Genomic DNA, 15767 nt, shown 5'->3' on the forward strand with positions numbered 1-15767 from the left:
CCCTACATCCTCCAGAATGCTCTGGTTCGAAGTTCAGTGAAATTATTGAATGTTTTATCTATTTTCTACTATCTATTGATGTTGATCACGTGTCTATCGCAATATATATTGTTGATTGTCCAGCGCTAATGTGAGTATATGATTGTGTACTTCTGGATCTCTTCGACTCATAAAGTGAGGTAATATTAGATGTGTTGCTGCTATTTAGATGAACACAACTGGAATAAATTGAAAATATGTTGATTCTTTTTGTTAATGTGCCACTCTGAATAAGTTTTCTAATATTATGAAAGGCTCCGCCGCCGCTTCAGCCCCTCCTGCTGGCCACATGTATCTGATAAGCGCCGCTCCACCTGCCCCAGCCCCGCGGAGGACCCGCCCTGTGAAAGTCCAGCTCTCGGGGCAGGAGGAGCGCAGCAGAGGGAGACAGGTGAAATGTGGCCCGACAGGTCTGATGGGAACACAGACACGCTGCCAGAGAGAGGCAGGGGAGGTGACTGACGTACAGTCTCAGCAGCAGACATTAACTAAGACAGGGTGAATCAGGAGTAGAGGTAGGGGACCTTTGGACCTTGGGGCCCCGTGGACTCCCTCTGTAGGCTTGACTGAGAGGAATTTCCCTGCCTGGAGCCGGGGGCAGATGGTCGGACTGAGAGCCTGAGCGGAACTCAGGAAGGAGAGTGAGAGGAAGGGTGGGAGAGACGGGGGGCTGGAGAGAGGGAGACGAAGACAAGCGAGGACTAGAGAGTAGAGGAGACATGCTTCGCTACGGTTCAAGACCAAGGGTTACCACCACCACCACCACCACAGAGGACTCTGCAACTCCTTCCAGCGAGGTAAGAAAGATGAAACTCTCCCTCTGTTCTTCAGTTTTCTGCGCTTTTCTCCTCCCTCCTGTTTGAGTCTCTCTCAGCTACATCTACAGCCCCCTGACTCTCAGGGTTGGTGGGTTATGGTTTGCTGCTGGATGTGCTCGGTTGCACAAGCCTGTAATGGGAGCCCAGTGGGCAGGAGGCAGGGATGTCATGTTTATTTCAACGCCTCTTGGATAAAATAAGCCAGTTTTTAATTTCTACAGTGCAAAACCACAAAATCTTACTCTGTGTTTTTGGTCTGGTTTACAGTACAAATAGCTCAGTACACTTGAAATAAGAGAAAACTAGTTTACAAGTAAAGTTTGGAGCTAGTTTTATGTCAGTAATTTCTTGATATCGATGAAAAAGTATTTATCCCACTTGTAGATTGTTTCACTTAAAACATGGAGTGAAATAATCTCATACTTTTTGATCAATATCAAGGCGTTGTTGGCTTGAAACAAGTTCCCATATCTTGCTTAAACATTACTTATAAGTTAGTTTTGCCTTGTTTCAAGTGTACTACATTTGCAGTAAAATTCTTGGTAAGAGTTTATGTTTTTGCAGTGTAATCTAAATGCTGCATGCTGCAGGGTTTTTTTATTATGGCAAAAAATAAGCAGGATTAACTGCTAACCTTTTAGCTTGGAAATTAACCATAACAGAGCATTACTATGCTGTACGTGGCATGACAGATGTTGCTTTTTGACATTTTCACATGCATCATTTACATAAACTTTGTTTGCCATTCATCATCTATAAATAAACGGCAGAGATGTTGGTGACTCTGGATTGTTTCAGGATAACATTTTCTCACTGCAGTGTGTTTCTGAATGTCCTTTTTTTCCAGAGGAGGGTCCTCAGGTTGACTCTGCTTGCAGGAAATGATGGAAAAAAGGAGGAAAAAACTGCAGACACAGTAAGTCTGAAGTTTCTCACAGTGACATTCCACAGTAAGCCGCACCGGTCCGATTCAGGCAGCTCAAGCTTTATTAAATCAAGTTAAGTTAAACCTTTAATTGAAGAAAACTAAATTACTCTAACTGGGAAGCCTCTTCGTTCTCCCCACATTTTGATTCTTTAGCTCCAAGATGAAGAATCTGAGATTTGTGCCTTTTATCATCAGGTCCAGTTATGCAATCATGATCGAAGGGCGTGTGGATTTAATAATACACAAACATCTGCTTCACATTTGCTTCAAATATAGCATCAGAGCATTCTGCTAGCTCGGCCGATCCAGGAGAAAACACTCAGAAACACACACCAGCCGAGCCGAGCGGAGACACACGGCTGCTAATAAAAAGCCCATAAAATTATTAGCTTGCTGAAAGGTGGCAGACATTTTTAAAGGAGGCAGTGTGAGTTACGGTCGCTGCAGGCTGTGTGGGTGTTTGCTGTAGGTGGCTCTCACACAGGCTTTGTTTGTGTTGCGGATCTGATCCCAAGTCCGACAGTGAGAGCGTGAGAACGGAGAACTTTCCTCTGCTTGCTTTTTGCCTCTCAAGAGGTTTGCGCTTGCTTTCGCCGTGCAACAGCCTGACTGCATTACTGTGGCATGCTTTGAGTGAACCTTGGCCAGAGAGCAGAGTGGTCATCTCGCCGCCACACCTCCACACTGATAAGTCGGAGTAATCTCTGAGCGTGCTTTGGTTTGGGAGGGTGGGACCGTGACGGCTCTCACAAAGGAAGGTGTTTGTTTCTGTTTGGAGCGATCATTTTCAACCTTCTAATCAGTCTTAAAACAATAAAATAGTCCCCTTAAGCAATAGAGAATTTCACATTTCTGCAAATAAGCTTATTAATAAATATGTAAAATGTCTCAGTGATGTAAAACTAATGACCTCTAGCTATTTTTAAACCAACCAGAACTTGTTTTCAGATGTTTTGCTGGGTTTTGTTCAACAAAAACAGAAAAGGCAGCAGGGCAGAACCTGCAGAACTGTTTACGTGAATATATTTACTGCAGGACAATGTAAAGAAAGTTTGTTACCAAATGTCCATGAATTAAAAATAAAAACACTTTAAAGTAACTCTGATAAAGTTAAGCTGTGATACGTTTTTATGGCTCTGGTAGGTGTAAAGTTTTCTTGGCAGCAAAGCCAAATCTAACAGTCAGTGAATATTGCACTTATTAGATAATTCATACTTTAAAGCAACTTTTATTGTGCACATAAATGTAATTTTTATATATTTATTGAGCTGTGATCAATTGGTGGCAGTTCTTGCCCCTCCTTTTCCAAAACCATGTTTATATATGCATTATACTGCAAACATATTGAGTCACCAGCCTCACCTCTTTAAGTAGGCCTTAAAAAGGTGAAGCTCTTTGTGTGGAAATGCTTGACCTTCTACCAGAAAGCAAAGGTCATTCCTTATTTCTGAGGTCAGACACTGATGTGGGACAGAAGGCCAGGATCATAATCTCTGCCCTAAATGATCTTAAAAATTGGGACTCTTTTCAGTTTTATTAAAGTATGATGGACCTCGCTTTGTGCGCTGGTCATGTTGCAAAGAGTGGAAAAAAAGCTGTTGAAATATTAGGAATTGGTTTAGCTGGAACTAAGATCCAGAAGGAGAGCTCCACCTCATGACTCCGCCTGCAGCCAGCTAAACGTAGATGCAGTCAGAAAAGAGTTGCTCTTCTTCTGGCAGCTGCAACTTCCAGACTTGACAGTTTGATCATCAGACAGAAATGTGATTTGTTCCTCCAGAGAACGCTGTAGCCCAGCGGTGACATCATTTACAACACTGAGTGACGTAAGGTTGAGTGCAGCTGCTCAGCCCTGGAAACCCAGTGAAGCTCTGCACACAGTCTTCATGACCTAAACCAGGGAACAGCTATAAACTGGAGGACTGACTCTGTGCTCTATGGAAGTTTTCACTTGAGCTGTAAAAAAAAAGAAAAAAGAAAACTAGGTCAAACATATTGGCTAAACTCCACAAGGAGAGTTTTATTTGGGCTGCGGATGTGGTGTTTAGATTTCAGCCTGGTCGTTTCTGAGTAAAGTTTTAAGATTTTTAGGTGCAGAGCTGTTTTTCTAAATTATAAAGAAATAAAGGTGATAAAATGATTGTTGCTACCAGGATGTGGGTCAAGTAGTAAATCATGTTGCATGCCTTTTGGCTTCTTTTTTGTGTCGTAGTGAATCTCTACAGCCTAAATGCCAACTATCCAAATAACTGGGATGAGTGGGTATAAATGCACATTTATATTACTTAGTATTTAAGTTAATCTTTGTAGAACAAAAAAGCTGAAGTTACATAGACGAACCTCTGTTTCCTGCTGTGTAGGGAAACATAGCAGTCGGATCCGTTTTGGGGATTTTTCCTGTGTTCTTAGAGTGCAAAATGAGAAGACAGAGATCAGACCGGAAACACACACACACTCGGCGTTACTCGACCTGTAACGGTAACTACATTTTTCTGGATGATAATTTGATCTAGAAGTTATTGCGATAAACGATAATTTTGTTGTTTTGAGACAATTTCAGAGTAATGTAGTAATGCAAGAACACATACTCATATAAATAAACTTTGCATTTCAATGAGCATTTAACAATGGAACTGGGAGACATTTTAGATATACAAACACATAATCAAAACAACAAACAAGAAGAGGCGTAAATGTCTCTGCAAACTAAAATTTCCGTCAAAGAAAGGAGCTGGTTGAGACCAAAGCGCCAGCCTGAAGATTTTTGTCATTTAATCTTTGGTAGAACGAGACAGAAAGGAGAAAATGATAATGGAAAATGTTGAGCTTGTTTTCATTTATCACACTATAAATTGATTTATTGCCTATTGTGACAGGCCTGTGTAGGAGACAGAGGAGTGTTTGCTGCAGCTCTGAAACTGCAGAGATGGCAGGTGAAAACAGACGCCCGGTTCTCAGGCCTGCTGGTGTTTGTCGAGCTGACCCAACACTGGTTGGTCAGCAGGAAGTGGGAAGAAACCTGATGAATTAATAAAATAGTCCATTTAAATTAAAAACTAAAAGTAAAAGACTTTCATGGTCTTCTTGCTGTCAGCCTCCTTTTGCTAATAAGAGGCTGACAAATGATTTGTTAGGTAAAAAGAAAAGTTTGCCTGACAGTTTAACAATCCCTTTGTGAGGCGCCACTGACACAACAAAGACTTTTAGATTGAAGGGAAAAATCTGAAAGTGTTACAGGGTGCAATAGTCAAAATGCCTGAAATAATTTCAACACTGGAAGTTGGAACAGTGTTGACTTGTGGAAGTTGCGACATCTGTTTTCATATCTTTAAAAAGTGTAAAAAAAACTTCCAAAAGTCTCCTTGGCTAAACCGAGCAAAGTGTTCCTGCTGATAAAGAGATAAAGATCGGAACGTTTTGATCAAAAATCTGCTTCATCATGAGGAGAATGAGGTCATCGGGTCTCGAGTTCACAAAATATCTCTGAGGTTTCTGCAGATAGGAATGCAAGCTGAAGGAGTTTCTCTATCTGCACAGGTTTCTGCTGAGGCTTGATCTGAGCCGTGAAGGTTCACAGTGCTGCAAACCGTCATGTTTTCTCTTTACTATCGATAACCTCTGGCATAATCACCACGGAGTTCAAATCTAGGTCTGTCTGGCTGTGATAAAAGGAAGTTATGAAGTTAATCAGGGAGGAAGGAAATGACCAAAATACTCTGAGAGGGGGAGATGCCTGTTTGGACAGAAACGCACACCGAAGCAGCTTTACATTGTAAAATTAGAAAGGGTGTGGCCCGCAGCTTGACTCATTGTGGACACAATCCAGAACTGTGACTTTTGTGATCTAATACATCATCATTGTAGCGCACAGACTAAAGTAGCTGCACAAAAATGCTGCTAAACCTGCAGAGTTAGGGTTTGCCTCATTTACGGCTCACAGTGTCTCCAGACGATTCAGCCACATCTCAGGGTCTTTGTGTTGTGAAGTCAAGTGAGGCGTTGTTGTTTGTGCTGGAAATCAGCAGCTTTCTCCTTCAGGAAGCAGTCATGTGACTCCCAGCTCAGCCAGATTTAGATGTTTAACTATGCATGAGTAGTTTACAGCGGCGTTGATGCTATTCAGGTCAGCCTTGGAAAACAAAGGAAACCTGTTCGCCACCTGAACTGTATGGATGCAGCTGTAAACCTGGGTAAACATTACCCCACCACGTGGTCAAACACTGTCAGATTCAAAGCTGGATTCAAAGCCATCTTTATGCTGCCAGCGCATAAAGATGCAACTTTTCCTCCCTCACATCTGCTGGAATTCACATCCCCACCAATCAGCGGCCGCCGCCGTTTCTCAACGCCGCCGCGTCTTCTGTAGATGAAGTGGTGATGAAATGTGAGGCCCTGCGCCGTCCAAGAGGCAACACTGGCGTCTTTGTTCTTGTTCCTCCTCATTCTGATCTCTGCGAAACTGTCGCCTCCTTCTCCAACTACTTTGTAAGTTTTATTAATACGACTCGTCTTGAAACAAAAGATTAAGCATTGTGTAATAAAGGAATACGTTGTGGATGTTTTTAGATGGCAGGAGCTTTTCCCAACCTTTAATCAGTCGTTTTTAATTCAGAGTTTTCCAAAAGTATTCACATCCCATTCAGCCTTTTCATGTTTAGGCACTTTTTTAAAATTACAAATAAAACATTGAAGTGTGGTTGCAGTTAGATCCTCAGATCTTTTGGTGTCACCAGCAGCTTTGCACATCCAGGGAGAAAAACAAAACAAAATTGCTAAAGCTCAATGAGACTGGATAGAAACAACAACTGTCACATTCATTATTGAGTTTCGCTGCAGTTAGTTTCATCCTGACACTGCCACCCTCGTGTTTCATTTTGTTTAGATATTGATCTTTGAAATGTCAAAAAGCCAGACACCGTTTTCTCTCCACTTTTCGAAGGAACTGGAATGAGCAGCGAATGTTGACTGGTCACATCTTAAACCTAAAAAATGTGTTGCTCATCTGTCTCACTAAAAAATGCATTAACTCCTTTAAATTCAGGCTGCTTTGATTAAAGGTAAGGTAATTTTATTTATATTGCACATTTTCAGCAACAAGGCAGTTCGAAGTGCTTTACAAGGAAAAACAATAAACCAAAGGAAAGAGTATAAAACTACAAATTAGTTCCCCATGTTTAAGAATAAGAAGTCTGTAATTTATAAGCTAGCAGGGGTTTCTCTGGATTCTTGTTCTGACAAAACTAGATGGTACTTTCTAAGTTTGTTGTAATTTGTAAACTAACAGGAGTTTCTCCAGGTTTGTTAAACTTATATTAAAAGTTTAATGCTAGATGTTGAGTGAGAAGTTTCTCTAGATTAACTAATAGGACTTTCTCTGGAAGTTTCTACTAGTTCCTGCTCTGGGTTGAGTGAATAAAATGATAAATGTCAAAATAAAGCAAAATAGAAATGAAATACAGGATTTATTGTGCCAATGTGCAACAAAAGGAGAAACATGCAGAGGTAGGGAAGGAAACAGGACAATAAACATACTAAATTATTAAAAAAATAAAGTGAATTCAAACATAAACTGATCATAAAATCTTCTCTATATATAAAAGTTAAATTAAGGAAAGAATAATTGTATTTTTTGACCAATTTCAGTCACTGAATGTCCATTTTCTTTGGACATTCAGATTTATTTTCTTTAAATTTAATCCCAATAGATGGACAAATCAGCTACTGAAGTGGAGAAATAACTGGTGCCAGTTTGCTCGCTGGACTGAAGGAGACGTTACCGTCATTAAGGCATGAAATGAATACGACAGAAAGTATGTTTAACATTTTGAGTGAAAACAGACGGACGCTGATCCAGGATTTTGGTGGACAATCACCAGATTATTGGGTTCAGAAGTTTTACAAACATGGTTCATGAACTGAGATGATCTTCTTGCTCCATCTCTGATCTAATGCTGCCCTATCTGCAAACAGAGCTCCAAATATTTATTCAATTTAAACTGCAGGGACAAAAACGGCTCCTCCACAGAAACACATGCAGACGTTATGACAGACCATCAGGACAAATACAACTTGATGGTTACATCCTGCACCATTGAGTCCCAGAGTTTATTTGCTTGTGGTCTGGTTGTGAAAGCATCTTTCTCAGGCTGAGTTGCATAATGAAGGTATAAAGTGCAACGTTGCAGCTTTGTGTAGTTTGGTGGAATAACGTTCAGATTATGCAGAGAAGACCAAAATGAAGATCACAATCAGTCATGATCGAATCATTTGGATTATTGTGGGTTATTTTGCTTACTTTTTGTTGTGAAGTTCAAATTATAAGGATATTTTCAGCATATTATGACATTTCTTGATGCAATCTAAACAATAAACACAACCTAGCAAACATAAACAACAGCTAGAGGTGACATTTAATGACAGCATAAACATTTGCTTCCTGTAAGAGTCATGACAAAAGTCAATTTTGCTCAGAAGTTTGTGCAAACTTTGTGTTTTCACAAAGCCTATGAGAAATCGCCCACAGAGTCAGTCTTTAATTTAGTTTTGCTCTGTCCACAGGCGGAAAATCACGTCAAGGAAACATGGAAGAAGAAGAACGGTCTGATCCACAGAGAGCGGCCGGCTGGCATGGAGGCGCCTCAGCAGGTAGACACAACGAAAGCCACAGAGACTCAGGTTGCTGTTGCCCTACAAACACATTTCTCCTCTCGACTCTCAGGATGTCATTAATATCTTCCCATCCGACAATAGACGACTGTAGCAGTTCATTTCTGTTCACACTGGAAGACCGTGGAGATTCATTCAGCAGCTCTGTTGTTGTTACAGGACGTCAGAAAAGCAACAAATGAAATCGTGTTTTAATGGAACATCTGCCTCTGGAACACGATTTAGTTAAAAATGCCCAGAGAGTTAATTAAATTTGGATCTACTTTACATATTGGTGCTCTTATCTGTGTTGCTTTTGTTTATTTTGAAATTAGTTCCTCTACCTGAAGAAGCAAAGATGTTTGTGTTTGTTTAGTGTCTCCTTTTATTGTGAAGGAATCTAAAGTTTGGGTTAGGGTATGTTATCATTTAAATACCTGAGATACGGCATCCTCTTTAGAGGAGATTAAACGTTTAATTGTTAATGAATAGTTGTTTCATATATTGCATAATGGAACAAAATTACTAAAAAAAGGATGAAATGATAACTATACTGCAAAATAACTTTAAACTTCAGACATTGGCCCATTGGATCCTTTGCCAAACAATTCTTAAAACACAGAAAACCTCTTTCTAAATTCCTAAAATGATAAGTGCAGGCAGCTTTATGTGATTAATCTTTGTCTTTTCTGTGCTAAATAAACACCAGAGTTCTTGTCTGGTGGCTTTTTGGCTCCTATTCCTGCCAACAAACAAAACTCCAGAGATTATTTTGGAGGAAAATGAGTTCTGATCTTTGCCCCGGGTTGGTGGCCATTTTTAATCAAACAATAAATTAGTGATGCTGTTGCTCTACAAAATCTGCAAGTGTTGCAGAATGAATGTTAATGAATATGACTGCACTAAATCCAATAAGAGCAAATAACAACTTACAGTAGAATATTGCATTTAAGTAAGAATGTTTAATTGCTCTCTACTGTGATTTTTATTATTATTATTTTTTGCGTTTTGGACTTCGCTCTGTTTAAAGGACTATGAGTCCCAAACCAATTTCTCTTTCAAACATCCTATAAAATATTCATTGAAACCTGATCTGACTCAAAGTTTGGTAATTTATCTGCACCAATCACTATTGTTATTTAGTTATGTCGACGTCCCAGCGCCATGCTGGGCCTGTGCGTCTGTTTTCATTGGCTGATCGAGGGACAATAGGCAGAAACGGCAGAAGCTCATGTTCTGGGTTGCAGAAACCTGACACCGCCTGTGCACTCTGCTCTGCACCCCTTTTAGCTGCTTGTTACCAGCCTGCTGTTTCTCACCAGCAGCAGTGCTGCAAACGCCTAATCAAGCACACACACACACACACACACACACACACACACACACACACACACGCACACACACACATATGTGCATCCAAATGCAGACACGTAAACCTGAAAGTGTGCATGTCCTCACATCAAACCCTGAGTTCAAAGACGGCAGAAGTCAGCCTGAGTGGAGGTTGGGGGCAGAAACCTGACCGCTGTGATCCTGTCTCCCTCAGCACCTCAGAGACACAACCAATGGGGCGCCGGCGACCTCGGCGCAGCATCATGGGCCCAAGGTGTACGGCGTAGTGCAGAGGACGAGCACGGACAGGCGGCAGGAGCTGATGGCACGCGAGTGGTCCGTCGACCACCTTCATGACGAGATGAGGTACATCCGGGAGGTGAGTGGACAGAAGCGGAGCGGCCTTCACTTCGCCAGGTCGAGGGAGTTTAGGTTTCTGTGCTGGTAACGTCGGTATGCTCTTGGTTTCTGCAAACAGGTGAGGGACTCTCTGGAAAAAGTGAGAGAACGGATGTATGGGCAGTTTGGAGGGATGCAGCAATCCATGGAGAAGCTTTCACGAGAAATCAGGGTAAAGGATCATAACAGAAACACGTTATTAAACTGATCAAACTCTTGAACAATAATAAAAACGCCTGCGTCTCTCCAGGCTGCCAACGCCCACCGGAAAACTTTGGAGTCTGAGGTGAAGGTTCGTAGCGCAGCCATGGAGAACTTTGATCAGATGAACACCTCCCTCATATCTGCAAACATCAGCCTGCAGGTAGCAAATCATGTGAGGATTTGTATTTATTTGACAGCTGCATGCCGGTACAGAAACCATATGTGTTTTTTTTTCCTTTCTCAGAAATCCCTTTTGGAGAACTGTCAGAACAGAGTGGACATGAAAGACGAGGTGAAGACTTTGCGGAGCGCAAAGGAGAAAACTGAAGAAAAGCTCAGGGACAAGGAGCGGGAGCTGGCCGCAGCGCAGGCTGAGAACCAAACGCTCAGACTTCAGGTGATCCTGCAAATCCACCATGTCCAAAGATCTGCAAACATCTGCTGCAGCTGATGTGCGAAGCTGATGAGAGGCCGCATGCCAGCTGCCAAACACACAGACGCTTCACATGTGGAGCTTCTCTGCATGAGTTTATCAGAAAATCAAACCCATCATCAAAATAACTCCCCAGACCTCTGCTTGCAGTATTTTTCTGCACAACAGAGCTGAGATTTGAGCTCTATCTGCTTCTCCCAGTGCAGCTCCAATATGTTCCCGTCTGCTGAGAGCGGTCTTAAATGTGCTGTGCTTTGGGTTGTCCAGGTGGAGTCTTCACAGGAGGCAAACACCCGCGCCGTGCAGGATCTCACCGCAAAGCTCCAGAGAGAGTACGAGGAAAAGCTGCAGAGCGAACAACAGAAACACAGGGAAGAGATAGAAAACCTACAGGTTTGCATTCTTTGCTGCTTATGCTCACCAAGGTCTGTTTTCACAGATAAGAGGGGAAAACCCTTTACCACCAGCTCAGTGATGTTTACTCCAGATGCTTCAAATGCTTAGATTTTTATCACATTTTGCTGGTTTCTAATGACGATCAAATCACACGAGCAGAGCATCAGCAGGGTTTCTGCTCACACAGGCCCAGCTGGACGAATACATCCGGCGGCTGGAGGAAGCAGAGAGGAACCTCACGACTGCAGAGGCCAAGATTGCTGAGCGAGACGAGCGGATCGTCGAGGTAGAGCGTCTCCTGAGCTGCATGGGGATGGTAAGGCAGCTTTCTGATGAGGCGCGGTTTTGGGTTTGGTTTCTTTTTAAAGTCTTTTTCAACACGAAACCTAACATGTTATACAGGAGAAGAGCCAACTCCAGCAGAAGCTGCAGGAGTGCGAACAGCGGATCCGTTTGCTAGAGCTGACGGACAAAACGGATGCGGCCGTAGCCAAAAAGTACTAATTAAACTCCTCCTCTTCTTCAGTCTCAACCATTTTCAGATTTTTCTCCAAAACATCAAACTTGGAAAAAAATAATCACAAATCCTCGATGTTTGCTTCAGGTCGAAGCAGCTGCAGGAAGAAGCCGTGGATCTGCGAGAGCGAATCAAGCACTTGAATGACATGGTGTTCTGCCAGCAGAGGAAGGTCAAGGCAATGATCGAGGAAGTGAGAAAGACCTCTTGTCACTTTAATTACAGTCCATAAAAAGGCTTTCAGATCCTCTTTCTGCTGAGAACAAGGCATAGAAAACAAAAACACTCGCCTGACACTTTATTAGGTACACCCGTTCAGTTTCACTTTGCTGATCTGTGCCAAAAAGTTTGATGTAAATCCAAGAGAATCCAACCCTGGTCTAGTCTGTGGCTTTTGTGCATCAGAAAATCTGCACCTTAATTCAACTTCCTCTGAAGGAAATATAAAGTGTTTTCTACTTTTAAGGTTATTAGTTGCCTTCTAGAGCTCTGGAAATGTGCTTCAATGCCAGAGCTTTGAAATAAATTCAGGAGCAGCATCTTGTTTAACGGGGGTGAAAAACGATCCTGTTTTAACGAGTTAAGTTTTATGTTTCATTCTAACAGATAAAATATGCTCCTCTGACAGATTACGACTTTTTAAAAAGGCATACATTCTCCTTCTCTCCTTCTGTATATCCCAGCAGGTGTTGCTGTTTTATTGTTATGCCTTTCTTACTCAAAAGTGGAGATAGTTTGGTTTTAATGAGACATAAACCTCTTAAAATCTTGTTAAAATGAGAAAGATTTCTTGTTTCATCAAGAACTAAAGCAAACCTTTCTGCATAAGTGAGATTAAAGGCGTCCAAAAAAACAATCAAATTATTCAAACAATGTCACGGGGTCAGCTATAGCTACAGGTCAGAGGTTAAAGCTGTCAGGAATTCATGCCAGATTTTAAATAATGTTCAAAGAAGGTTAAGTTTTAAATCTAGAAACCCCTGCCGAGCATTGGGAGTGTCTAACTGTGCTGTTCTGTGCAGGTTGAGTCTCTGCGCGCTCAGGTTGCTCAGAAGGACATGTTCATTTCAGAGCTTCTTGACAGAATCGCTATAGTGGAGTGTGAGGTAAGGCTGTGAGGAATAAAGAGTGTTTAAATTAAGGTGTGGCTTCCTTCTGCATGGCTACAGATGATTTGATGAGCGCAGGATATCCCGGTCTTTCGGCGATGTGTGTGTGTGTGTGTGTGTGAGTGTGTGTGTTTTCCACTTCCCCTGTCAAATCGTCTTTTTTCCATGTAAAGTGACTGCCGTCCTTTGCATGATGCTGACCTGATGGTGCTGTTTCCTGTTTCCCTTTTCCTAGAATAATGAATTAGAAGACAAGCTGAAGTATTTTATGTCCACACAGAATAGGCCTCAAGAGATTTTGGAAAGACGAGACGTAGGAATAGGCTGCGATCTGCTCCCCAGGTAGGAGTGGGCGCCTGGATCGGCGCCCGGATTGTGTTTGGTGCTTCGGTCCAAACTGGTTTCTAATTCTCACGTTACTTCATGTGACTACAGACATGAAGTGCAGAAGCACGATGTTGAATCTGTCCATCTTCATTCCACCCCACCTTCATCACCTACACCACGTGTCCAACCTTCATCACCAGTTAACCCATCATCACCCACTCAACCTCTGTCACCGACAGAACCTCCATCATCGCCCACACCGTGGGCTCCATCGTCTTCACGGCCTTCCTACCTGTCGTCCCTCCAGTACCCGTCGTTCAGACTAACAAAGCCCATCCAGCCTCAGACATACAGTTCGACTAACCCTCCACCCAGCAGGCTGGAGACCAGTTTGTTGAAGTACTCTCCTGGTCAGTACAGCCAGTACCTGCAGTCCAGCAACCCGGCGATGAACGGTGTGTCCTCTGAGTCCGACCCCGTTGAGGGTCCGGTCCCGTCCAGGAGAGACGAGGTGGATGCAGAGCCGAAAGCAGACACTGCTACTCAAACCAAAGCGCAGGTCACGTCTTCCACCTTGTCTTCTCGGCCGAGATCTAGGCTACGGGTTTCCTCACCCTTCATGAAACTGATTGGACACAACCTGAAGGATAAGCACTGATTGATTTACAGGGTTCGACGTTTGGGAAGCTCTAAATAATTACATTTATTTTGCTCTCTTTTTTTTTATTTTTTCTGGTTTATCAGATCTTGTAGACGCCTTCAGGAGAAAATATGCAACTTTCTGAGTCGGGTCATTTACAGTTGAGCCCAAAGTTGTTCACATCCCTCAGCGTAGGGCTGGACGAATGTAGCTGAAAAACTTGAGCGTTTTATATTTTTGTTTTAAATATCTAAAATATTGCCAAATTGGTGGCAGGACCTTTCCTGTTTTACTCTCAGTTTTCACTCCATGTTGTTTGTTTTTTTCAGCAGTTTGAGCGGCGAAACCTTAAACTGCTGCTGCTTAAGTTACTCAACAGGTCGTTGCTAGGTGACCAAAGAAGGAATGTGTTGCTAGGTGACCAAAGAGTGGCTAAAACCTTTCTTCTAAATACATCTCCCAGAATGCTGTGCGGTTCTGGCTCTGAGTTCAGTGAATATTCTATTTATTGAATATTGAATATTCTATCAGATTCATAATCTGTTAATATTGATCATGTGGGCTGTGATATATATTGTTATTGATTAAATATCCAGCTCTACCTCAGTGGCAGATTTATATTTGAAGTGACCTTTACTTGTTCCATCATGTTTCTTCTGACAATAAGTAATGTTTTGCAGTGGCCCAGTCAAAGTCTGAGCTTTCACCTGAGTGTGGGACTTGAGTCTGGGAGGCCTTGCAACCTTAAAAACACAAACTTAAACATTGTCCAAGTACCAGTGAAGACATGCACAAACCTGCTCAGTAATTATAAAAAGTTTTGTATTGTCATAAAAAGCTTTTCTATTAATTATTGGAAATGGTATTGATCATTTCATTGTGCCGTTTTTCAAATAAATGTAAATAGAAACTTTTATTTTTAGATTAATACTCTTCTTAAAGTGTTTTCCAACTGGAAACAAACTTCTGGTTTAAATTACATTAACTTTAAATCCAAATCCGTCTGGAGTATGGACACCTGTGGGCTTAACTGTAATTCACTTGGATTTAAAATGAAAATGTCCTGTTTATTGTTCTCATTTACCATGGATAAAGCTTTTCAAAACAGATTTGCACAAGTAAAAATGAAGTTTATGAAACACGTTCTTTGTTTCCCCTGGTGAACTATTTTCACTTTTTCTGATTTTTGATCACAATGGTGAAAGTTAAAATCATCTTACTGCCTCTGCCAGGCATGATGGAAAAGAGTGTTATTGATGATGTATGAAGTCAGCAGCTTTTGTAATAACACATGTTGCTCTCAGTGGGGTGTAATAAACTGAATTAATTTTTTTATTGTCTTTTTATATACAGCAGATGTAGCCCATTTTCCACGCTTACTGAGCTAAAAATATCTGTCCTGGTTAGGGATTGATATGGTTATTGTTGGTATTTCTAAATGTTTTTTATTTGTATATATTAAATGACATATTTTGCTGTTGTTCATGCCCTGTAAATAATATTTATTAACTTGCATTGTGCCTTTGTGTACATATCCTACTGTCTCATATTGGTGATGGGAATAAATATCTGTATTGACAACAGGGTTATTGGACATTTTGAGTACTAAGAATTTGCAGTTGTGCTTTTGTTGATAATAAAGTTACTGCCATTACTGAGCCACAAGCATTGCTTTCCACCTTCTGTGCCATAACAGACTGATTGTGACTGAGAGTACTTTTATAGATGACTTAAAAAAGGTTGTGTCAAAAATACGTAAAATGTGGACAGAAAAAAAAAACATTTTGGAAGTGATTTAAATGCTTATTTACACAAATAAACCAACTGCACGGTTCTCACAGGAAGGAAGTGTGTGTAAATAAATTAATAAATCCAGACTTCAAGATTTCATCAAAAAGAATCCAGATAGCCTGAGAGAAATTTGAATCAAAATCTGGTTGACTGGATGGGGGGAGCATCAATGTTTTAAACTACACAGTA

The 15767-nt window shown here is 41.4% G+C and overlaps 1 protein-coding gene across 3 annotated transcripts; it reads left to right on the forward strand.

The window, feature by feature from the left end:
* Positions 1-223: 223 nt before the first annotated feature.
* On the forward strand, positions 224-14089 carry myzap (myocardial zonula adherens protein). Of its 3 annotated transcripts, none has more exons than XM_015050483.1 (14): positions 224-836; positions 1705-1773; positions 8344-8430; positions 9977-10141; positions 10241-10333; positions 10412-10525; positions 10610-10762; positions 11066-11191; positions 11382-11510; positions 11597-11691; positions 11799-11904; positions 12734-12817; positions 13101-13162; positions 13256-14089. In XM_015050483.1, exons 1-14 carry the CDS (start codon positions 759-761, stop codon positions 13803-13805), a joined length of 1911 nt encoding a protein of 636 aa, XP_014905969.1. In that variant the 5' UTR covers positions 224-758; the 3' UTR covers positions 13806-14089. The 3 variants fall into 3 exon arrangements, with proteins under 3 accessions (XP_014905969.1, XP_014905968.1, XP_014905970.1); XM_015050482.1 differs by having other exon boundaries at positions 225-836; positions 13056-13162; XM_015050484.1 differs by lacking the exons at positions 224-836; positions 1705-1773 and adding an exon at positions 5252-5322 and having other exon boundaries at positions 13056-13162.
* The last annotated feature ends 1678 nt before the right edge of the window (positions 14090-15767 follow it).

This window comes from Poecilia latipinna, unplaced genomic scaffold (assembly GCF_001443285.1).
Source record: "Poecilia latipinna isolate Pla-1442-1.1 unplaced genomic scaffold, P_latipinna-1.0 Scaffold993, whole genome shotgun sequence".
Lineage (NCBI taxonomy): Eukaryota > Metazoa > Chordata > Actinopteri > Cyprinodontiformes > Poeciliidae > Poecilia > Poecilia latipinna.

Excerpts from the sequence above, each read along its gene's own strand:
- myzap (XM_015050482.1), top strand. The coding sequence starts at position 759 with ATGCTTCGCTACGGTTCAAGACCAAGGGTTACCACCACCACCACCACC. Across the intron at positions 10,334-10,411 it reads AGCTTTCACGAGAAATCAGG|GCTGCCAACGCCCACCGGAA; the intron begins GTAAAGGATCAT and ends GCGTCTCTCCAG. Across the intron at positions 10,763-11,065 it reads ACCAAACGCTCAGACTTCAG|GTGGAGTCTTCACAGGAGGC; the intron begins GTGATCCTGCAA and ends TGGGTTGTCCAG.